The following is a 25,920-nucleotide window of genomic DNA, read 5'->3' as shown; positions in this document are numbered from 1 at the left end:
GTTTTGGTACCTATAGTTCTTTAGCCACAGGGTTCAGAAATGCTGAGACTCTCAAGCTCTTTCTGAAGTAGTCTTATTTAAAATATTTCCTCTGAAATTTTTTTTATCAATATTAGAGCTAAAAATATTATGGAAAATTCAGCTGTTATCTGAAGACAATGTATTAGACTGTTAAACTGTGAGAGAGATGAAGTGTGATAATTCAAGTGCAAATCTCAAAACAACTTTAACTGTGGAGTCACTAATACCAGCTCTATTATATGGTCAAACTGTCTTTTACCTAACTAGAGACAAGTGGGCGAGTTAATACCTTTTATTGGACCAACTTCTGTTGGTGAGAGAGACGAGCTTTTGAGCTTCCACAGAGCTATTCTTCAGGAGCCAGGGATATAATTTATCTTGAATCTGAGTATCCTCACTTTGTAGATTTAACTTGGATGATTCTTATTGTCTGTAGGTAAATCTCTGATGATAAGATTAACTAGTTGGCTTCCTTTCAGGTAACACTCAAAATAATTAAGAAAACCTCTTATGAGAGTGTGTGACAGTTGACAACACACCATTTGGAACTCGGTGTCAATTTAATCAGAACACATAAAGAAGAACACATGAAGAAGAACTTTGTGGAAGCTCAAGAGCTTTTGTCTCTCACCACAGGCGCTGGCTTTTGTTTTTGCCAGTGGGTGCTCCTCTCCACCCCTTTTCCCCCCCAAGCAAGTGGGGGTGGGTCCTTGGGGTGGAGTGGGGGGGCAGGGCCATGGTCCTGGCACCAGGGCCCACAAAAGATTAATCTAGCCCTGCGGGTGTTCCCTGGTTTTTTTCGGTAGATACTTGAGCACACACAGAGTTAGCACCGATGTCTCTCACCAACAGAAGTTGGTCCAGTAAAAGATATTACTTCACCCACCTTGTCTCTCTGATACCCTGCAACTGACACAGCTACATCCACACTGCATTTTACCTAATTTGACTTTTCTACCTATGTTGTGCCCTATCAATCAGATACTGACCAGGTATGTAATTACAGAGTGTGCTGTGATGACTCCATAGACCCTAAAAAATTCATTGCATCTTTAGATTGTATAAGCATTTATACGTGTTCTGATTAAGTTGACATTAAGTTCCAAATTGCGCATTAATTGTCAACTGTCATACAATTTCATAAGAGGTTTTCTTAGTTTTAATATTGAAAATATATCCCTGTCTCACTGTTCCCAAACATGGCAGATTTCAGAGTAGCAGCCGTGTTAGTCTGTATTCGCAAAAAGAAAAGGAGTACTAGTGGCACCTTAGAGACTAACCAATTTATTTGAGCATAAGCTTTCGTGAGCATCCGATGAAGTGAGCTGTAGCTCATGAAAGCTCATGCTCAAATAAATTGGTTAGTCTCTAAGGTGCCACTAGTACTCCTTTTCTTTTTCCAAAATAGTGGTTTATCTTAAAACATTCAATTTTGTGGCAACTATGTAGGCACAAAGGGGAGGATGGATTAAAGATGGGAGTTTTCTATTCAGTTTCTTATACAGCACAGTACCATCTGGTACCTTTAAAAGCTGTAGAAAACAAGAATGTGTCTCTTACTCACTGCATTGGTGAAACTTAAATCAGCTTTAGGTCCAGAGTGTCTGATTTTACTCTACATATATTGGCTATTGTTGGTTTGATTGAGACCTTCAGGGTTGCAGGAATGCAATTTACCTAATGGTTTATGGTTTGGCTACTGGACATTTATGATGCAATAAATACTGATTTATATTGTTGGGTACAGGCACTAACAATTGGAAAAAAAACTATAAAAAGTAGCCTACTTGGGTGTAGGGCTAGCTAATAAAAAGAGATACCTAACACTCAAGAGGATTTTGTTCTAGACATAGCTGAGGCTAAAATCTGTGACAGATACATTTTTGCTGAGCATAATAATGAAAGTCTTGAGGCAAGGAATAGGCTGGCTGTAACATTAGCAGACGCTATGTTAGAATTTCTGCATACAGGGTTCTGAAGGAAAGATACAAAATCACAGTCTATAGTTTGTTCACTAAGGATTTAATGAATTCAACTCAAAATCTTAAGTCTACTAAATTTTGAGTGAAATCAGATTTTCAAATGCAATTAATTATTGGGAATCTCTGAATTCTTTAAGTAACTTCTCTCTTGGAGTGCAGTGTGCAACGGAGAATTTGAATGATTAGAGGAATCCTTATCTATAGCATAAAATAGGAAAGAGCGGTAGAGTCATACAAGAAGTTGTTAACCTAAACGAATTCAGTATACTAAAAACAGTAAATCTTTTGCAGTAAGAAGCCACTGGGTCAAATTCTTGCCTCGCTCCTACAAGTGTTCCCACTAAAAGCAGTGGCCCCGTCCAAAAAGGTCCCCACTGTCATTAACAGTGTTTCAGCAACATTAGGTACCCTTGCTTAGAGGAGAAGTGCTCTCCTACAGACCTTGGGAGACAAGCCAGTCCTCGCTTACAGACAGCCCCCCCAACCTGAAGCAAATACTCCCCAGCAACTACACACCATACAACAGAAACACTAACCCAGGAACCAATCCCTGCAACAAAGCCCGTTGCCAATTGTGTCCACATATCTATTCAAGGGACACCATCATAGGACCTAATCACATCAGCCACACCATCAGGGGCTCGTTCACCTGCACATCTATCACTGTGATATATGCACCATGTGCCATATGCCCCTCTGCCATGTACATTGGCCAAACTGGACAGTCTCTATGCAAAAGAATAAATGGACACAAATCAGACATCAAGAATTGTAACATTCAAAAACCAGTAGGAGAGCACTTCAATCTCCCTGGACACTCAATAACAGACTTAGAGGTGGCCATTCTTCAACAAAAAAACTTCAAAAACAGACTTCAACGAGAAACTACAGAACTGGAATTAATTTGCAAACTTGACACCATCAAATTAGGCTCGAATAAAGATTGGGAGGGGCGGGGTCACTACAAAAAATAATTTCCCTTCTGTTGATACTCACACCTTTTGGTCAACTGTTGGGAATGGGCCACATCCACCATGATTGAATTGGCCTCGTTAGCACTGACTCCCCACTTGGTATGGCAACTCCCATCTTTTCATGTGCTGTATATTTATATCTGCCTACTGTATTTTTCACTTCATGCATCTGATGAAGTGGGTTATAGCCCATGAAAGCTTATGGCCAAATACATTTGTTAGTCTCTAAGGTGCCACAAGGACTCCTCCTTGTTTTTGCTGATACAGACTAACACGGCTGCTACTCTGAAACCTGTCACAGTGTTAATAAGGGTGGGGAACTTTTCAGAAAAAGGCTAGTGCAGACACAGGCTGATTGTTTGTGATCCCCATTGTCTTTTGTCTCCTCCTCAAACCCCCTTTATTATAGTTAAGATTATAATGCGAGGCCTCTCCTACCTTGCTGTATGATATGCCATCAAATACAGATGTTATTTCAGCTGGAGATGACACATTGACCACAATAGGGTGAGAAGACAACAAGGAGTCATCCTTCAGCACAGGCAGCACGTCGTCAATTAACACCTGATCAAGCTGGTAAACAGAAACAAAACCAGGAATATAATTCTTACTCAAAGAACAAATAGTTTATAACTTTAAATGGAAGCTTCCAATCTGCCTTTGGTATATGGAATGTGGATGGAGGAGGCATGCAGACTGAAATTTCACCTCCTCTGCAGAACGACTTGTGCATTAGCACTGTATTTCTAAGATGGGGACCTCTTTCCTCTGCTATGATAAATTACCTCCTGCAGAATCCTGTTTGAACATGTGTATCTTACAACACAAAAGGTCAGCAAGGCAAAAAAGGGAGACTGTTACCAATTTCAGTTTTGAGACACAGCACAGATGGCTGTATAGAGGTCAGGTTGAGGAGTACGTAGGGTTTCTTCAGGAACTGTCCCTGTTTTTTGTTTTTTTTCTTCCTTTGTCAGATCCAGTAACCTGTCATCCATATTCGCTTAATTCCTGATTAATAGATGAATGAGACTAAAGTTCTGTATAACTTTGTTATACCATTCACTAGTATACAGCTCTATGCCTTAGTTAAATACTGTGTCTAGATTTAAAAAGGGGCTACATAACTTCATGATCAATAATAACATGTAGTTATGTATGTTAAAGTAAAAGTAATGGAATTTCATACTTCAGGTTGTAAAGAGATTAATCCAGGATGAGGAAGGATTTCCCCCTTCCCTCCCCCCGCAATGTACAGCACAGGATTGCACAAATGAAAGAGTGAATAATGTTTTTTTGGCTTTGCTTTGGAGTATCAGATATGCTCTGGTCACTGCTAAAGTAAATGTGCCAGTGATCGGTATTTTGCTGAAAAGGATTTAATGTAATAAAAATCTAACAAACTAAAGCCCTCCCCTCTTCCCCCGCCCTATATATAAATAAAAGTAGGAATGCATATGATAGCTAGAGTCTCATATTAATTTGGTATATACGGGCCATGGCATCTGTTTTTGACGGACAACAAAATCACCTAATTCATACAAGCAGTTATTAATCCTCAGTGTGTAAAATAAGCACCTGCTTTCCTTTTCTTGTGTAATGCTGACAGACCCTGCTCATTGGTGGGCAAGTTCAAACGTGGGACCTCTGGAGCTTAGTTGGCTTTTGGCTCATGCACTATCTGTTACCTAAGGCTGTACAGCAAACTCATTAATATCTCTCTGTCTCTGTCTCTCTCGTGGTCTCAGTGCTACTAGAGGGGACAGAACACCACACCCAGGAGGTGTGTGAGTTACACTTGCACAATTGTAAAGCGAACTAATTAGTTCAGCTTCACTGTTAGCAATGTTGGGAACTTTAGGATAGACAGGCCACCTGCAGTCACTACTGTTTTAAGCATTTTTTTTATTAGACTTGCTCTGAGTATGGTTCTATGTCATAGTGCTTAAAACAATTGCAGGAGCTGGATCTGGAGAACTGATTTCCCCCCATTAACCAAAGCTGTAGAAAAAGGTTTGGATCTGAATAAATTCACCCTAAACCCCCTCTTGCCAATCCACCAGACTTCAAAGGGATTCACATTCCAGGTTGCATTGTGGTTGTGTAACCACACACACACACACACATACTCTTCAGCTCTTCTGAATCAATAAAAGGAGATGCTCCATCTTTCAGGAGTAGGACTTTTATAGCCACTTTGCAAAATTGCCATGACCAGGCTCAGAATCTACTTATGATTCTTTACTGTGATAATAAGCTAATATTTTACTCATTCATCAAAACATTCCTCTCCTCAGGTGAGCAGAACTTTGCAAGTCTTATAGACTAGTTTCAGACCAAAACCTAGTTAGCAGGACAATTTAGAAACCCAGCAAGTCCTTTCACAGTCCAGTCAGTAGAGGCCTGTGGTATACAATCACACAAGTCAATTTGTTCAGGTATCTCCTTTCTCTACATAGCTGCGTGCCACAATAATTAAGTGTATGTGTATCCACTACGTGTCCTTGTTTTCAGTGTCTGTGACATGACTCTTCTTTTCATTCTATTTCAAAATAAAAAATATAGTGTAGAAATAATTACCATTTGCCAATCAGTTTCTGCAACATTTACTCCCAGGAACTCAAAGTAACTGGCAAATCCTTCATTTAGCCACAAGTCGTCCCACCAGTCCATGGTCACAATGTTTCCAAACCACTATAATTGTAAGCATTAAATATGAAGTGTTAGCCACCGTGATAATTGTATATTATAGTTTTGCAAATCTTCATGCAGTATCTTCATTTGTTTACATTTCTTCCTGTTGCCAGGAGGAAGAATTTGTCGTAAAGCTAGGTTTTTAATGGGAATTCAGATGATGACTCACATTACTCATTTGTATTATGAAATTACATATTACAGCGGTGATTTGGTACTGATTCATATACCACTGGAAGTATTTTTAGTTTCTTCCTCTTGATTTGATTTACCTTTATGGGGACCAAATTTTCAAGCAGCTTCCAGAGTTTAGTTGGATCCATTTGCAAACTTAGATCACATATCTGCACATGTAAATGATGTGGGTGGGTGGATGTGAGAGAGATGTGGTTTCAGGCAGATTTTTCAGAGGCTGGCTGAAAACCTGGTCCTAAGCATCTAATTTTCTGAGAAGAGTCCATTTGCAATAATTCCAGTACTGTAAAACTAACAATAGAATTGCCTTTGTGCACTTATTTTAAAGTAAGGTTTAAACATACTTAGAAGACCTGGAACCAAATGTATGGCTGATTATTTTCATAAACAAGGTATGGATACTGTGCACTTCTAGTGCTTTAAAAACATTAAACATTTAATAAAATCTACCTGGTGAACGAGCTCATGGGCAATCACAGCTGCTACTCTCTGTTTGTTGGATGAAGCAGATTCTTTGGGATCATAAAGTAGGTTTGTTTCTCTGTAAGTGATCAGACCCCAGTTTTCCATAGCACCAGTCCCAAAATCTGGAATAGCTATTTTATCTATATTGAAAGAAAGAGAGCTGGGTAAACATTGTATTCTCTAAGATTCTTAAGTGATATTTCCTTTTTGGGTAGGAAGACATCCATCTGCTTATTCACAATGTAAGATAACAGCTTGTTTTGTTGTTCACCATTTGACAGTCTTCTATATTACATACTGCAATGACAGAGTGAACCCCAGGATCTCTGTTCCTATGTGTAAGATGCTCAGTGATACCATGGGGCAGATCCTCAACTGAATGTAAATTGTCATAGCTCCATTGACTTTAATGTAGCTCTGACAGTTTACATTAGTCAAAGATCTGTCCCCAGATAAAATGCTGTTCAAACTTATGGAAATAAACTTGTGATCCAACACTAAAATTTGGCTCCAGAAATTATTAGTATTTTCTAGGGATATGCTGTAGGCAATAAAGCATCCAAAACTGTCTGTAACATAATGAGGAATGTCATTATTTGTCACTCTCTGGAATAACAAATATTTATTGACTTATTAACTGAAGTTAATCCCCCATATGGTGATTTGCTTCTCATTGCAATCTGTGGAATCACTTCTTCATGATCCATAATCAGTACAAGTTAAAATGAGAATTATTGACTCTCAGATGACAGAACAAGAAGCAGTGGTCTCAAGTTGCAGTGAGGGCGGTCTCGTTTGGATATTAGGAAAAACTATTTCACTAGGAGGGTGGTGAAGCACTGGAATGGGTTACCTCGGGAGGTGGTGGAATCTCCATCCTTAGATGCTTTTAAGGCCCGGCTTGACAAAGCCCTGGCTGAGATGATTTAGTTGGGGTTGGTCCCACTTTGAGCAGGGGGTTGGACTAGATGACCTTCTGAGGTCTCTTCGAACCCTAATCTTTCATGATTCTATGATTGGCCATGCATTCTGTTCTGTGAGGGTAAGGGTAAAATAGAAATTGATTCAAAATTGGACAGAAAACCTTACACACATCTCTAATTGCAAATTGCAGGTATTTATTCTAGCCAGCTCGGTCACTGGTCAGAGCTGTCAACCTGGCAAGGTCTGCGGGACACTTTATACAGTCTGTCAAAAGATCCAAAATGAGGAACACAAGAAAAATTAGTGATGCCAGAAGCTTTGATGTGATAGTAAATTAATTTATTTAAAATAATCATTTTGTTAAAACCCTCTTTGATTCATTCATTTCTAATTTAATCAATTTATAATAATGAATGGACAATATCATAAAGATAAGAAGGAAAGATGGAATTTTGGTTTTTAACTGGAGAGTTGAGATGTTTGTCTCCTACAACTTGGCGCTTTGAGGAGCACAATATAAAATCTATAAGCTGGTCTACTTTACAAATATTGTTAATTCAGGAGACAGAGTTTGACTTTGAAATGTAGATGGAACCTTATCAGTGTCCTTTAACTTGGCATCAGACATGTTACAGAAATATGCACTTGGTTATATATCGTTAAGATTCAGTCTAAATGGATCCACAAATTGGAGCCAGCTTGTAAACAGGTAAAGAGACAACTGTGTTGTAGCTAGGTCTCCTGACTTAGGGTATATCTATACTACCTGCTGGATCGGCTGGCAGCGATCGATCCCGTAAGGGTCAATTTATCGCATCTAGTCTAGACACTGCGGTGAGTAGATCAAAGTACGTCAACTTCTGCTACGGTATTCACGTAGCTGAAGTTGCGTAACTTTGATCCCTCCCCCAGTGTAGACCAGGCCTTAGTTGTAATTTGTACTGTAAATGGACATTTATAGTGACTCAGTTGATATGTAGCGGTGAGGAGAAGAGGAAGGTCAAAACCTTCAGAGAATTTAGCATGTCATGTTGCTTTACATGGGTAATCCATTAGAGAATGCATAGCATGATTTTTTTTTTTTAAAAAAAATTCCTCTGGCTACCTTAACTTTTTTTTTTTTAATTTCCATCCTTTTCAGTTAAGTTTATAAACCTTAATAAACTGTACCTTTGGATTTTATAGCAGAGGCTGCTTCTATAGCTTTTTCACAACTCTAATTATATCCCCAATTAGTTCTAATTTCACAAATCAGATCCAGATTTCAAACACCCAAATTTAGGGATGCTCAGATCCAACGTTTTGCTTTGGGACCTTAAAATATAGGGGCTACAGGCAAAATTTGGTTCCCTAGCAAGGTTGGTTTTGGTTGAATCTGGGCTCTTCATTCAACCCATCTACAGAAAATAAATTATAGTCATGGGTCCAAACTCTGCCCTGGTGGAAATGGGTGCACCCAGATTGGAGCAAGTCACATGACTTGCATCATTTGTGTCACCGGTGACTCTGGTCGAGAAGTGTCCTTGGGAGCTGAACCAGTTTATCTCAAGCTGCATCTGGCTGTTTCTCTGTTGATGTCACCAACGTTTCTTGTTTAAAATTGGACAGTCTAAAATAGCGGTGTTAGGGCCCGTGTTTGGATTCAAGCTGCCAGAATGAAGGGAGGAGAATGTCCTAATTGGGTCTGAGCCTCCCCTCTTGACATATGAGAGCATCTTGAACTATAAAGTCTTAATCTCAGCAGATTCTGGCATAGCTAACAGCAACATTTCTATATTCTCACTCTCCCATGAAACAACGATGACTCAGAGCAGAAAACAAAACGGTGATAGTAAATTAAGAGAATGAAGAATAAAATGGTAACAATCACCTAATTTTGGAAGAGAATACTTCATATCAAAATACCGTTCAAAGTAGTCAAATACAACTTTAGTAACATTTGCTGCATAATCTGCTGTGTGTAATTGCTTTGGCTGTGCATATATCCGGAGCTGTAAAACAAAGCAGAGAAATACAATTAGAGCAGATCCCAGTTGGACAAAACAAATCAAATTATATTTAGCACTGAGGAATCATTTAGCAAAGACAAGGATAATATGGCTGACTTTTCTTCTCTGGAAGATTAAACCTAACAATAAAACCCTTGTCTAAACCACTTATATGAGGAGGTTTATGAAATGTCAACTTTATATATAGATTAAATCCATGTGTAACCCCCCCCAAAATCTGTGCACTATTCATTCTTGAAACATTATGAGCTTATTTTCTTCATTCCTCCCAGCCACTCTCACTCTATCATTTCCTTTTTTTGTCCAATCTTAGATTACAAGATCTTTGGGTGGGAACTCTGCCTTTACTTGTTTTGTAAGGTACCATTCGCATCTATGGTGTTATACTGTATAAGTAAAAAGTAACACTAAGGAACAAACCTAGCCTATATTTTGCTAAACCATATTTCTGTCTGCTCCTCTGCTTTCAACAAATTCTATCTGGACTTTTGACCACAGCTTAAATTAATTAGGATTTGACCTTTGACCTCATTTCCCTGTAATTAGTGGAAGCCATCACATCACATTTGAATAGATTTAGAAAACTTATTTGTTGGAAGATCAGCTATGCTTTTCAGTTTTTTAAAGGGATAGCTTCCCCAAATTAACACTCTTAAGCTTTGCCGCTGTTACTGATAGACACCCCCTAAGAAAGAATAGGCATGCATGCTCTCCTAAGACTAGTGCATGAGACGGGAAGTACTGCAACTCACTATCAACAAAACAGCGCAACTGACCCTATAAACATTCAAAGAAGATCAGCTGGAAAAAGGGTGGTTTTTTCCCTCTGGTCTTTTGATATCTTTAGAGTTTCCTTGTAACAAGAATGGGTACATAATTGTATTCCACAACTCTCTGCTATAGAAGTGCACTGTACAGGGAAGAGGAGGTAGGGAACGCCTTCCCCACACAGATGTACCAGTGCAGGATTGAAACCTAGTATTCCAGGGCATTGGATCAAGGAGCTGGCACATTCTGGGCCCAGGAGGGTATGGTCAAATGGTTATACTTCTGGAGCCAGCAGAGAAGGAGACCAAGACAGACTGACAGATGCAGAGGGAGCTGATAGACATACACTCTCTGCTGTGGTCGCTTTATTGTTCTGGCAGCAAAAGCTTTGCACTTGGGGATGGAGAGAGTGGGAGGGAGGAGAGTACAGAGTCCACTGAAGATTTAAAGGGACAGGACATCACACAGTCGTTGGTCTCTCTATATATGCATGTTTCATTTAGTGGATAGATATTGTTCCTTTTTGAAGTAATAGTAAAGTGTGCTCTGTTTCCTTCACCTTCCTCCCCAGCTCTGGTTACCCCTAGCTCTCCTGTTCTGCACTGACACTTTCTTTGTCATGATTAGAAGAATATCAGGGTTGGAAGGGACCTCAGGAGGTCATCTAGTCCAACCCCCTGCTCAAAGCAGGACCAATCCCCAATTTTTGCCCCAGATCCCTAAATGGCCCCCTCAAGGATTAAACTCACAACCCTGGGTTTAGCAGGCCAATGCTCAAACCACAGAGCTATCCCTCTTCTCCCCCGCCCCCCCATGGTTCAGGTAAGTGTAGGAAACTGCTTTTAGTAGACTAAACTCTGTCTGACTGTTGACATTAATATTATAAAAATAGAATGGCAGTGTAGTAAGGTAGGCATAGGCATGCGTGATAGCTGCTAAGCCATCTGCAAAGTATCATGCTTAGAGCTTGGCTTGCAAGAGTGATATTTGAATAGAAAATTCCAAAGCTGGTATGATGAGGATAGGCTCTTGGCTTTATGCGTGTTCTGTGATATTTCGTACTTGGATTTGTTTATTATAACCTGCAAACTACAGACCAGTCAATTAACTGAGCAGTATGGTTGGATATTAAGGTGTATGCATGCACATTTTAAATCTAGAATTACATTTTGTAATGAAGAGGAGAAAAGTGATATGTTAAGTGCTGATTTTTCATGCCCCCACCATCTGTGATCAGGAACTGCCGCTGCCACATGGTAATTAATTTTGTATTACTGTTTAGCAATGGAATATCCCTCAGGCTTAAGAGACCAGGGACTTTTTCCTTCAAAAATGTACAATTAGAGCTGGATGGGCATTTTTTGGTGAAACAGTTTTCTTCAGAAAATGCAAATTTGTCAAAATCAAAACTTTTCTGAGAAAAGTATTTGTGCTGACAAAGCTTTCGTCTGGAAGGTTTCTTGGGTCCAGGATGGAATTTATGGTCAAAACTAAAAGAGAGAGAACCCAGAATAAGCAATAGTCCAGTGGTGAGGACACTCACCTTGGAGGTGGAAAAACCTAGCTTCAAATTCCTGCTCTGAATCAGGCAGGGATTTGAACCTGGATCTTCCATATACCAGGGGGGTGCCCTGACCACTGGGCTTATTAGTTATTCTGGTGTCTGCCCCTCTCTCTTTTGCACTGTCACACACATACCATAAATTCCATCCTGGATCCAAGAAACCTTCCAGTTGAAAGTTAGTCAAAAATTATAGGTGTCCACAAAAACATTCACTTTCAATGAGTCTGAATCTTCTGATGGAAAAAATATTCCTTTGAAAAAAATCCTGACCACATTTAGGCTTTGAACTGGACAAAGGAGTTGGCCTGCGGTGAGGAGCCGTGGTTGTCAGCTGACAGGCTTCAGTACAATGAAATTAAGCTTTCTCCAGGAAAAAGTGGTGAGGAATACAACTGAAAGGAAAAAAAACAGCTTCTAAAATTTAATTGGGTTTTCATCAAGACCAGGGGATTTCCATGAGGGTTGGTTTGCAATTACTGTCTGTAACTTCCCCTTCAGTGATCTCTTTACTCAATTTAGTGTGCTTCATTCCCCCCCACCCCCAACTGGAATAGTTATACTGGTGAAAGGCCTAGGGTGGGCAAAATGATATTGGTAAAAAGGTGCATTACATTTGTGTAATTTATTCTGCTTCCAGAACTGAAATAAGCTATTCTGGTATTGGCACTTTTTTTTACCGGTATAATTGCATCCACACTAAGGGGGTGCTGCTGCTTTAACTACATCTAAGCAGCAAAACTTTCTAGTGTAGCCAAAACCTTTAGGCATTCTTATTGACTAACATAAATAAAATGTGTAAGAACTATAGCCCAAACTAGATGGGGATTCTTCATGCAAACTCTGTGCTGGTATTAACATCCCCTCCCCTAATATACACACTTTAAAGTGCTATATAAGAGTGAGGTATGTATTTATTTATAACTTGTAGATATTCACTTTTATTCACAAAAGCTACAATTGTACTATATCTTTTCTGCCTTTAATATTCCCTTTTGAAACAACCAAGGTCAATCCCTAACTCACAGTCTAGAGTGTGGTAGCTGAACTTAGAATGGGACGGCTTTTGTGTATACAAAAGAATGACTTCGTGTGCAGTTGCAGCATTCCATTTCTTTTTCCCTGAATACATTTTGCAAAAGACCCATGCAAATTCTGATCGTGTACATGATTAAGCTCTAGGGTGTATGTGTCTAGGCTAGATAAACATAATCCTGACACTGAAAACAAGTGGAGCAGCCTATCTGAGAACCACAGTAGCACCTTGGTCGAAAGGTTTGGAGGCCCCTTGCTGATTATCACAGTTTATGACTTAGATTTGCAACTAAACAAACAAACACAAATTTAAAAAAAAAAACAAGGATACTGCTTCACATCGCAAAATGTACTCTGGTCACGTATTTAGACAAACATAGTGCAGTTTTAATTTGTGATCCAACACTGCATGCGCAAAGATGGACAAATACATAACGTTTTAGAGCAAGGAGACCTCAGCACAGCACTGTGCTATTAGATCTTTGCTAAGCAGTGGGGTGAGACCTCTGGGATTTTTGTGAAAACCCTAAAATGTAGGAAGGATTGATTTGCAGATTGGGACACTGAGGCAAAGTACTGACTTACCCACAGAAGGTCACACTGTGAGTCAATGGCAGTGTTGGGAATATAATCCAGAAATCTGGATTCCCAGTCATTACACAATATTTTCTCTTGAACAGTAATAAATTAGCCTGAGCAAATTGTTAAAACATCCTTCCTGCAAAGTGTGTTCTCTGATTCTTAGAAGAGAAGGGAACTAACAACAGCACCCCACTAGAAGAATTTTTCTGTCTCACATTGAAAAACTTAGACAAATAACTAGTTAACGGGGGTTGAACATTCCAGATTAAGTTCAGGCTCAATAAGGAGGTTGAGTGAAAGGCTAACTCATGGCTAGGATTTCACCTTCAGATTCAACAACTCTGGTAAAATCTTGTGAACTCTACCCACAAGTTTTCGAATAGTAAAAATCTCATGAGACTAGCCGTTCTTGTAAGATTTTGGCTGAATCCAAATCAAAACTGGAAAACAGACTTCTTACTCTTTTGGATACAATCTGGAACCAAAATTGTAGGAGCCAGTTCAGATTTGTGGATTCAAATCCAAACATACTCAGCTCAGAGGACTGAAGTTCCAGCCCTTCAGGGCAGGGACTGTCTCTTTTTAACATGCATCATTCTTACTCTGGTTGGGGGCATGACTGTAATATAATTAATAACTGTACACTATGCTTTTTTATATAACAAAGCATTGCTATGACTCAAGTTTTTCAACGTTGTTGATTAATAAGCAAGAGAGACATGAGGTCCACATAGATTCACAGCTTTTAAGGCCAGAAGGGACTATTTTGATCATGCAGTTTGACTTCCTGCAGAACACAGGCCATAAGAATGGGAAGATTAAGCAATACAATATGAAAAGCTGATTTATGTTTTTTAAAACTTGCATCTGGAATGTGTTCAGAATGAAAATTGGACTTACAGGAATTCCACTGGCAGACTTTCTTTCTACCCAATCAAACTGGTGCACAGCAAAGCACACCAAATAAGTGCTCATTGGGACAGATTTCTGAAAAGTTGTCCTGTTCCAGCCATCAAGCAGTTGAACCGTTTGCTGAAGAAGGAGAAAAATAATTCTTACCTTGTGAAACTGCAAACATGTGCATAAAAGAGTAAAATATTCATATATAAACTAGAGCTATAGGAATGACGAATTGTGTCTCTGGCTTTACACAGCTCATGGAATGGGAACATGCAAAGTGATTTTTTTCTTAAAGGTGGAATGCATATGATGGGGCTTTGTTTTTATGCACTAAGAATGAGTTTTCTTATTTCTAGCTGTTTGCATTAAGAAATCAAACCGTGCATGTCTTTGCTTATATACTCTTGTTTGGATGAGTTTTTCAATATGCTTGAGCCCTGGTTAATGTGTTTTCTAGCTAGCCTTCTTGAAATGGCTTCATAAAACCAAAATGTTGGAGAAATTAAAGAACGGGTCAAACTATGCCCTCCTTTAAACCTGTGCAATGTTCCTGAAGCTAGTGAGGTAGTACAGATGTAACTGAGGGCAGAATTTAGTCCACTGAATCCAGTCCAATTTCTTTCAGTAGTAATTAGTGCTGTAAACCTTGCTGGGTTTGCTTTGCAAGGGGTTGTTCAAACACCTTTTTGTTTTTAGAGCTGGCCAGATTTTTGGTTTGTTAATCCATTGCAAGCCTGTCCTGATTTTAGCAAATGTACTTGGTATTCTTAAATATTTGCTGAATAGTGTGGACAAATTACTTCAACTGTTTGTTATTTGTTACTGGTCATGTGGTATATACATCCCTGGTTGGATGCCTCTCTATAAAAGTAAAATAGCCAATGACAAATAATAGATACTATACCTATAAGTACAGTGGTTCTCAACTGTGGTCCACCGCTTGTTCAGGGAAAGCCCTTGGTGTGCCAGGACGGTTTGTTTACCTGCTGCGTCCGCAGGTTCGGCGGATCATGGCTCCCTCTGGCCGCGGTTCACTGCTCCAGGCCAATGGGGGCTGCAGGAAGGACGGTCAGCACATCCCTCGGCCTGCACTGCTTCCCGCAGCCCCTATTGGCCTGGAGTGGCGAACTGCGGCCAATGGGAGCTGCGATCAGCCGAACCTGCAGACGCGGCAGGTAAACAAACTGGCCCAGTGCGCCAGGGGCTTTCCCTGAACAAGTGGTGGACCACAGTTGAGAACCACTGCTACAGTAGAAATATAATAAACTTCTGAGATTTTTGTGAATAGCAGCCTTTACATGAATAATAGATGTTTTGATAGCATAAGCAAGAGTGAAACAAATTAAAGTAAATTATTTATATAGTCACAAATCTGTTTTTTCCCATTATTCAAGCAGCTCTGTTCTGATATCTCCAGTCCCCAATATCCCTTTGAATTTTTAAGACTGAATACACCCATAATCTCAAAGAAACATTCAAATGAAATCACCGTTTCCCTGTTCTTTCAAAAGTAAATTTCACAGATTCAGTGCAAAATAATTGATCAGTCAAATCCTTTTGTAGAACCTTCCATTCAGTCTTTTATGCTTTGAACACTTTTCCAAAATATGTTAACTGTGCTTCTACTTTCAACTTACTCAAATTGCTCCTAGAAACTCCATCAGCATTTCCTACAAAAATGGAGTAGTCCATAAAAAACATCAGTAAGTTTCTAAGCCATGTCTACACTCAGAAAAAAAGGTGTATTTTTAGCATATAAAAACACAAGAGCTACCATACTGGGTAAGCCATGGTCCATTTTGCCCAGTTGCCCGTGTCTGCTGGTAGTCCATACCAGAGCTTCAGGGAGAGTGTACAGAACAGGGCAGTTAAGGGTGGATCACTCCATATCTTCCACTCATGGCTTCTGGTAGTCAGAAGTTTAGGGTCACCCTGAAGCATGAGGTTGTGTCCCTGTCCATTCTGGTTAATAGCCATTGATGGACCTATCCTCCATGAATTTATCTAGTTCTTTTCTGAACCCAGTTATACTTTTGGCCATCAAAACATCCTATGGCAATGGAATTCCACAAGTTAGTTGTGTGTGCATGAAAAAATACTTCCTCTTGTTTGTATAAAATCTGCCACCTATTAATTTTATGGGGTGACCCCTGGTTCTTGTATTGTAGGAAAGAGTAAATAACATTCTCTATTCACTTTTCTACATCATTCATGATTTTATATGCAGCTATCATATCCCCACTTCGTTGTCTCCTTTCTCAGATCAACAATCCTAATCTTTTTAGTCTCTCCTCACATAGAAGTAGTCCAAACCCTTGCTCATCTTTGTTTCCCTTCTCTGAACCTTTTCCAGTTCCACTATATCCTTTCTGAGATAGGGCTACCAGAACCGGACACAGTATTCAAAGTGTGGGTTCATCATGGATTATATAGTGGCATTATAATATTTTCTGTCTTAATTTCTATCCCTTTCCTAATAGTTCCTAACATTCTGTTAGCCTTTTTGACTGCTGCTGCACACTGAGTAGAAGTTTTCTGAGAACTATCCACTGTGACTCCAAGATTTTTCTTGAGTGATAATAGCTAATTTAGAACCCATCATTAAATATGTGCATTACTTTGTACTTATCAACACTGAATTTCATCTGCCATTTTGTTGCCCAGTCACCATTTCTGTGAGATCCCTCTGTAGCTCTTTGTCAGCTCTGTGTAAGCTCGAAAGCTTTCTCTCTCTCACCAACAGCAGTTGGTCCAATAAAAGATATTACCCTTCCCACCTTGTGTCTTGAATATCCTGGAACCAACATGGCTACAACACCACTGTGTATAATTTATATATGTCCAGTAGGGGAGGCAAGTCTACAATATCTGTGCATGTGGAAGCTCAGGGATAGGCAGCTAACGAGAAAATGGTGATTCTCTCCTGCATTGGGATTGGCATTGCTGTGTTATGTTCTACTGTTAAAGCCTTGGTGGCCAGTAATACACAACTAGGAATGATAACTAAACAACCAGTCCTATTTTATATAAATCTTATTTAACCTAAAGCTGTATAACTTCTGAAATGACAAATGATCTGTTAACACACCAGGGTGTTTAGATTTGAATTACTCTTATGTTTGTTTTACAGAATCATTATACTTATGTAGTACGTTTGTGAAATACATACCTCTACTGGCATGTTTGCAAGTGCTTTGTATGGTTCTTTATGGATGATAGATATGGTGTAAGTTGCCTTTTTGTTTGGCTCATCAAAGCAAGGAAACGACTTCCGTGCATCTGTTGGCTCATGATCAGTAGCTGCTATGCTCCTTTAAAATAAACAAAAAAATTGTTGCATTGTCCTAAGCCTTCATGGTAGCCATTCTTTGTTATTTCAATGTATTTCCATGCATAATCGTTTGTTAAGACTGCAAACTGTAGTAGAACTAGCAAGTTTTATTGTCAGTGGTCTTTTTATGAAGATACAACTTAAATATTTATAACCCTCAAATATTCTAAGGCTCCTAGAAGTCACAACCAGTACTTGTTTTTTAACAAAAAACAAGTAAAACTGCTAATCACAAATGGAGGACGTGCTTAATATTTTTTAAGAGCAGGAAAAGTAAAACACAAGTAGTTCCTCCCATAGTAAGGGGAAATCCTGCTCAATGTGAGTAATCCCATTGACTTCATATTAGTAAACATTAGTAATGTCATCAACTAAAAGGAAACTCAGGCCCTAATCTAGCGATGAGCTCTGAATGAATGGACTGCTCTGCCTATAGGAAGCTTCACTGATTGGGGCTTCCTGGAACTCAATACAGGTTCGGGACCTGAGCTACTCCTGGAAAGACATCTTCAAAAGCTTCTGAGTGATTGCTTAATCACACCCCCGCAAAACGGTGAAGCTGCCTGCACAGCACTTTCTTGTTATAGGCATTTATCACTTGGAGGTTACCCTGTACACCTGCCTGCCAATGCTGCTAAACTTTACTGACTCCGCTGATGAGTTGTGTACTGACATGAAATGTTTGAAATTGGGTAGAACATCTAATGACAAATCAGTGCCACAGTGTGTTTGCGTGTTTTAGCTTGGAAGTGAAGTAGGCTTTCTTACATAGACATGACTAAGGGAATTGTTGCAAATTGGGATCATTTAGAAAACATTGCCAAGGCTTGTATGAAACATCCTCCTACATGAAATCAAGTTTTCTCCTGTAAGTATGCTGTTCAGGGATGGAGCATGCTCTTTGTTCTGATTGGTGGGGGAATGCATCTCTGATATCTCTTCAATTAATTTGGAATGTGGTGCATTTTCTCACAGCATTTCTACAGCTGCTCAAGCTACATTAGGGTAAGGAATGGATTTTTTGTTTGTTCTTTCCCAAAAAAGTAATCAAAAATACTCATAATAAATGATAGATCTTTACCACCATCACAAGTTCACCTGACAGCCAATTTTTCAGCGTTTCTGTTGCCTTTGGCTTTCCCCTATGATGGTTAAATACTAAAATGGTCATTAAAAACTGTAGTAGCAGCAAGGTTCATGTAGAAGTCTGAGGAGATAATACATCTCGATTTTTACTATTCATATTCATTTGGACAGTCACTTAAATGCCTTGAATTCACGGTCTTGGGGGAGGAAGTGTCATAAACATCACCTTATTTAAACCTCTCAAAATAGCTTAGACTTAATATAGTTTCTTCTGCTTTGTAAGATGTTTGATGTCCTGTTCTCCTCTTTGTAGGGTTTAGAAGATATTTAACAACCAAGTTAACTTCAATTCCCTGGGCAATGTTTTACAGTTGTTGCTTTAAAAAATTGCTGTATATTTAGACACACTTCTATCCATGTTCCTCAAGACTGATAACACAAGAAACTTTACACTGATTTATAAGGTGATATAAACCATATATCCTCATGCATTTGTGGTGGGCAGACAAACACCAGTGACTCAATGTCTCAATGCCACAATTCATGGGGATTGATTCAGAGATCTCTAGACCAGGGCATCCTCCTGTGCAAACAAGTGGTAATTAAAGAAAAAATGAAATATTGTATAACTTGGTTTTGAGATAAAAACCTTCCCTTTTTTATAAGGTGGATTGTGTCCCTGCAATTTCTGTTGATCTCCAGGTTTTTAAAACATGAACCAGAAGCGACAAAGTTGTAAATATACCAGAAATATTAAGAGATCTGTCTGACCACATGCAGCTGTTGTTCCCAAAATAAAACATTGCTACATTTAGAGTGATGATAAATTACCATTTTTTGCTAAGCATACACAGATTTTCATTAAAAAGGGAGAAATTTTTGTCTCCCTCAGTTAAGTAATGGATTTTCATCCTTTTTTTGCAAACATAGATTCATCACTTTCCCAGGGAAATTTTGGCACTTTAGCAAGGGATACACAGTCATGGCAAAATGTATTTTCTGCCTGCAGCAAATGCCTTGGCTTCCTTTTTAAATAGTTTTCCATTCTCTCCTTGAATTTTCTCTATTTCACATCTGTGCAACCAACAAAACCAGGAATACCAGCTTCCTTATCAGCTGGAGATGTGCCCAAACTAGCACCATTTGAGCCCCTTCCACACCCACACAATGCTTCACTTCAGTGGTTGAAATAAAAGGGAACTCACATTTGAACCAGATTTTAGTTATGCAAAGCCAAGACACAGCTGCCTTGCCCATCTGTATCCTCAGTAATACCAGAAGAAAAGAAACTGGAGTTATTTCACATCTCTTGATGGCAGCTGAGGACTGAAAAATCTGTCACACTCTAGTCTGATGCTTATTTGGTACTTTTATGGACCTCGTTATCCTCATACCTGAGCACCTCACAATCTGTTTGTTGTACTTATCCTCACCACAACCCTGTGAGGTTCGGAAGTGCTATTATCCCCATTTTACAGATGATGCGCAGAGAAGCTGAGTGTCATAGTGGAAGTCCATGACAAAGAAGAGCATTAAACCCTGGTTTCCCAAGTCCACAGGTTAGTCCCCAAACCACTGAATCATCCTTCCTCTAGGACCTAACATTGCCCTCTGGTGAATGAATAAAACCAGAGATGGATCCAAGGGACAGTAAAATCTGGACCAGTGCCCAGTGTATAAAGAAAAGGGCCTGCGGCAATGCTTAAGCAATCCTTTGCCCTGGCAGAAGCAGCTCTCCAGACGGCTTTTTCCACTCCACCTCCTCCTCCTCCCTGCCAGTCTTCCTCTTCTCCATCAGCAACCAGGTCCCACAGCTTCTGAGACTGTTCAAGAGGAAAGCTAATTGCCAGCTGGCTGAGTCCCCACCTCTCTCTCTCATAATATAGGCTGGGCTGGTAGCACTGCCTATTATTAATGTTGCCCAATTCTTCCCACGATAAGAGGTGTTTTCACTTGCTTCTAACATTGCCAAACTTTTATCATTTGAGCTAAAATCTTCCACAACAGGTGTCTACCTCAGGCTGAAGTTTTACTGAAAATTTCAGTCAAAATAGTTCAGTTACTTGCTTCTGAGAACAAGGTGAGGGGAAAATAAGTTGTTTGCCCATGTTAAACAATTCTGGTGCTTTTTCCTTCGTGAATCTTTAGTGCCTGCATTCTCTGGAGGAGGGATTTGAAATTTTGGTAGGGGGTGTCTGGACAAATTTTGTGTCTGGACTGTGCCAGGCCCATGAAAATCTTCCCAAATTTGGTCAAGTTTATAAACCTTTGAAATATCACACTTTGCCTATGTTCCATAGTGGTTTGTTAGAGTTTGGCCACTAAATTCACTGAAGATTTAATCTGCATTGGGCATGCTGTAGCCAAGGGCTGAGCAGAACTTTCCCTGCAATTACAGCTCTGGGCTACTGAGGCCCATGTGGAGGTTGGGTACCTGAACTTAGAGCAGGAAGCCTGTCTTTTGTGTGCTCTCAATACCCACTCAAACCCTTGACCCCACCCCCGGGCACAGTTGACATGGAAGAGGAAGCAGCCTGATTTGAATGCAGAGGGGACAAGAGTTGGACCTGAGGGGAAATCTGGAGATTATATTGGGCCAAGGAACCTTTTGTGGTGAGACTGAAACTGTAGGCTTATGGTGAGGGGAGAGGAGAAAGAAACTGGGAGTTGGGTGGGTAGACTGGGACTGGCTGGGCCGGGGTGGAGGGATTGGGACTGGCAAGCAGTGAAGCTAGTAGGAGAAAGTCAGGGTGAGGAAAGGCAGATCTGACTAGAAACCAGAATGTGGGGGAATGACTGGGGCAAGGATAAAGGGGGATATGAGTGGAGGGACACTGAGATTGAACTAGGAGCCCAGGAAGAGAGACTGGGACTGAAAGCTTATGGAGATGGAGAAAATGGAGGGAGAAAAACAGATTAGATGAGGAACCAGAAGGGAGAAATGGGGAATTGTTGGGTCAGGAGACTGGAACTGTTCATGCTATGGGGAAGACTGGGAGCGGAGGTGGAGAGACTGGGATGGGGAGTGCAGAGAGAAACTAGGACTAGCTTGGCAAGGAGACTGGGACTGAATAGGTGAAGAGAATGAGACTGGTACAAGAGGCCATGGAGAGGGGGAGAGACAGCACTGGGACAGGGACAAATTGAAGAGGACAGAACAGAAAAAATCCAGCGAGGGGGGGATAAACAAAAGACTGTGTACCCACGTGAGCACGCTTCTCTCCAGAGCCTGGAATGAAACCCAAGATCCCTAAGCCTCACCATTCCTTTGCCATCAGCAAATATCTGTGAAAGCCACTGGTAAAATGTATCTCATCCCCCTCTAGTGCTGGTCCACATAAAGGAGGACAATCTACTACTGCGATCAGTTATTCGGCCTAAGTGGCAGACATCTGTGTGGTGGATCTAAAGCTTCCAACCCTGCTGATGAACCATGTGAGTGTCAATATGATTCCACATGTTGGAATTTCTGTTCACTTGCTTTTCAATTTGCTTTTTTAAAAACTTAGGAGATTACACAGACAAAGCTACATTAAAGAAATATTATTAAGGTTGCAAAGTCAAGTACTCAAAAGTTAGGAAATGCCAGAATTAAGATTGCCTGTGCAACCTAATTCAGATGTCTTGTTCATATGCATTATGATCATCTTAAATTACATGCTCAGATACTATTTTTTCCGGAGGACCTCTGCACAAACAGATCTGGAATGAACCAGGGTTGTATAATGAAGGAGACTTGTCTGTAGGATCCCTGCCTGATTTATTGCTGATGTTGGAAGGTGTATAATGATTGAGGCAGAGAGATTGTAAGAAGAGGATGGACGGTCTTGTGGTTAAGGCATGCTGTCCTAGAGAATAGAAATGTATCCCTTCCTCTGCCACAAAGTTCCTGGTCATGCTAGGAAAATCAGTTAAACCAAACTTTTCACAGGTGTTCAATAATGGTGCTTCACTTGAAACCCTGGTATCTAATGTGCAGAAGTGCTGAGAACTCCCAGCTGCAACTGAGGTCACAGGGAGCTGTCATTAAATATATATAAAATGCAATGTAATGCTACATACACTGCAAAAAATCAGATACTGGTATCACCTCAAAGTAGTGAGTACTTTTGACCTTAATTTCTCTGTGCCTCAGTACCCCATCTGTAAAATTAGAATAGCAATATCCCTTCATTTACAGGAGTGTTGTGAAGGTAAACTCATTAATGTTTGTGAAGCCTGTGGATACAATAGTGATGAGTGCCATAGAAACACCCAGGAGGAAATTTAATAATTCCATCTCTAGAGCAGGGTTTGAATAGTGTGCAATAAATAAGGCCTAGGGCAACACCCGGAATGATGAGAAGAAGACAAAATAATGAATAACTGCTCATTAATTGAGCACCATCCCCACTGTCTACTGAATGAGGCAGTGGTTCTGTGGAAAAATAGTATGTAATGCTGTAATTAAAGACTATCCTAATGAATACAAACAAGGGCCAGAATTAAGGTTACGCAGGCATCTTTAGTTTAGGCATTTCTGAACATGTTAGTGTTTTACTTTGCAACCTTAATAATGGCCTTTTAACAGTTTTTTGTCTCCAATATCCATACACACACATACACATATCCCCTTCCCACCATTTGCTACACACACTTGCTATGAAGACAGGATGCCTCCAGCTTTCACGTTTGAGCTGCTGTTCCACCTTTCCCTCCTATTTCTGAAACTGAGGCCTGGTGGCTGACAGAAGGGTGGGATGAAAGATGAGCTTGTGGTGAAGACTCTGAACCGGGCTTTAGGAAATCTGGGTTTTGTCCCTGATTCTCAGACAGATTTCTTGTGTTACCTTGGGCAAGTCACTTTTCTCTCTCTCCCCCTCAATAAACTAGAAATAACAATGCCCTACTTTACAGGGGTGTTGTGAGACTAAATGTGTTAATGATTATGAGGCTGTTAGATGCTAGGGCCATAAGAACCTTATCTAGATTGATAACAGAGGAGCTGCATATGGTTAGTAGGGAGGGAATAGAGCTGAAGAGCCAACTGGGGGCTCAGATGCTCCCCATATGGCTCCCTCTTAGATCAAATTGCTGCTGCAACCCATTTATATAGGTATGGGGCAGGGACCCAGTTGACGTTTGCTCTTCTCTCTGCCCTTGCATCCTCCCTTGCCAGTGCCTGCCTTTGCTTTTGCTCATGGTATTGCCAGTCAGCAGCAGAGTGAAGGTGACATAACTCTTGCCTGTTGCACCCCAGGGTTCTGAATAGCAACAATGAAAACTGACTAGAGTTGTTAATTTCACTCTGCTGCTGTTCAGGAAAGCTAGGAGGTATTCCAACAGCCTGTCTGCATTTTCCAGGTTATCTTCTATGTATCAGGGCAGGAAATGTCACTTTTAAAAAATTAAGTCAGAAATGTAAAAGAAAGTGATGGTTTTAGTGCCCCTTTCCTAACACATACTCACCAGGGAAAGTTTGCCACTTAGCACTGGCTAGCAGATTTTTCAAGCCCTACCTTTGAAGTAGTGGAGATCTGAGGCAGGGAAAGGGTTAATTGAACCATGAAAAGTACATACATTTTGGTTCTTTGATTGTGGCTAAACCTTTGCAACCATTGGTCTCATTACAAGGGATGTGCTGGAGCAGAAATATGTCAAATCATAGATATCCTCCAAATTTCAAACCTGCATATGTGTAATTTAAACCAGCCGGGGAAGGAAAAGTGGAGCTCTGATTCTGACATTCCTTTTGCTTACAACATCAAAGCGGTTATGTCAAAAAAGCTACCACAATCCTAGTTAGTTAGCATTTCACTGAAAGGCTCTTACTTTGGGGAATGATAGAAAACAACATACAGAGCTGCATGTTATGTACCAGACTACACATATAAAGCAACAGATAGGACTCAGTCCCTGCATACAACTCCCAGATGTGAGTTTGCAAAGATCAGGGATAGACTATGCGCAGTAGAGTTCCAAAATGTTTTTCAGAATAAAAACTCTAACCCATATTTCCTTGTAAGCAGCCGCCCAGAGACTGCTTTGGCATTCTTAATGCTGAACCTTCCTGGGGGAACAAGGAAAATTAAAAGAAAGCCCAGAAATGTAGCAATTTGGTGACAGAGAGAAAGTGAGAAAGGGACAGAACAGGTCTGAGCAAGTAGAAATAGATGTGCAAGTCAACGTTTGAAAAAAATTGGTTTACTTGGTCACTCCATTCTCAGTGTAGGTGGTTCTATAAAATCCAACCAGGGAGCCATTCAGCCAGCCTTGGAACTTCAGGGTTAGTAGATAGGTGTCATTTTCAGTAGTAGCAGAGAGCATGTCTTTTGCCCCCATCACTACATATTCGTGTTGTTCATATTCAAAACACTCTGTCAGTGCAATCTGCTGCCCCGAGGCTTTCCAGAGCATGGGCATCTCTGTGATCTTGATCGCTCGGAGGTGAAGCCACAAGTATTTGGTAGGTTTATCCAACTTGATGGAGATGTTGACTGTCCCTGTGTAGATATCTGCATCCATCTCAGGTTTCATTTCCAGCTCGTAGTGTTCTGGGTTAATGTAAGTGGGTAGCCTGAAATTTATCCATTCTCCACTCGCATCATTTTTGGGAGGGCAGTGGTGTGGCTCTACTGTCCCAGGGGTAGTGGTTGCTGGCTGTTCTGTCCCTCTGGAAGGTTGGCAAGGCTCAGGTCTGCTTAATCCCACGCCAAGTCCCACAGCTAAACCTATTGCAGCCACTACTGCACAGATGATGGCCACATGCTTTTTCTTCATGCAATACCTCTTGGACTTCTTATCCTCAAAATCCATTCCCTGCATCTTTGCTCCCTGTCTTCTTTCAAAGCTAAACGTTAGCTGTAAAAAGGCTTATTAAGCTCCTCCGCACTGCTTGTTTTTAGTAAGCCCAGCAGATTTGGTTTGTATTTTAATGGTGTATTTATAGCCTTTCAGTCTGTTTCTCCCACCTCTCCTTCCACCATGCACTCAATTAATTAAAGATAGCACTCATCTGAACCAGAGGAAAAGTGGCTGATCCAGAGGAGTGCAGCTGTGGAGGAAGACAGAGGAAACTGACACAGAAGAACACTGTTACTACTCTACTCTCCTTATAAGCAGTTCAGCCCCACCCCCTACTCCTCTTGCTCTGCTCTGAGTTAAATATAAAACAGCACTGTGTTAATCAGCAGTTAGGAGATGATCATATGCCAAAGCTCTGTCAGCAGCTTTCAGAAAGTTCACAGATAATGGTGTAACTGCTAGGAAGCCTCAACTTTTGCTATTACCTCTTATTTTTTCCTCTTGTTATTGTTGTTTGTTTGTTTTACCAACCAAGGATTTCCTTGAACTTCCACCACAGATTTTGTGCAATAAAATTTCCAAGGTTTTTAAAAAAATCTTTGTAGTTTCTTTC

General features: G+C 40.3%; 1 protein-coding gene across 1 annotated transcript in view; it reads right to left on the bottom strand.

Annotated features, from left to right (window-relative positions):
• ENPEP (glutamyl aminopeptidase) overlaps positions 1-25,574 on the bottom strand; it is a 49,284-nt gene extending 23,710 nt beyond the window's left edge. The window contains exons 1-7 of the mRNA XM_073340050.2: positions 24,712-25,574; positions 17,277-17,418; positions 14,108-14,239; positions 9,123-9,243; positions 6,314-6,468; positions 5,555-5,668; positions 3,416-3,550 (exon numbers count right to left, since the gene is read on the bottom strand). Of these exons, the coding sequence (XP_073196151.1) occupies positions 3,416-3,550; positions 5,555-5,668; positions 6,314-6,468; positions 9,123-9,243; positions 14,108-14,239; positions 17,277-17,418; positions 24,712-25,328 (1,416 nt within the window). The 5' untranslated portion in view covers positions 25,329-25,574. The remainder of the gene's footprint in view (positions 1-3,415; positions 3,551-5,554; positions 5,669-6,313; positions 6,469-9,122; positions 9,244-14,107; positions 14,240-17,276; positions 17,419-24,711) is intronic.
• Positions 25,575-25,920: the final 346 nt, after the last annotated feature.

Source organism: Lepidochelys kempii, chromosome 4 (assembly GCF_965140285.1).
Source record: "Lepidochelys kempii isolate rLepKem1 chromosome 4, rLepKem1.hap1, whole genome shotgun sequence".
NCBI classification, from domain to species: Eukaryota; Metazoa; Chordata; order Testudines; family Cheloniidae; genus Lepidochelys; species Lepidochelys kempii.
The sequence above is the reverse complement of the archived record's forward strand: the minus strand, read 5'-3'. Positions and strand labels throughout refer to the sequence as shown.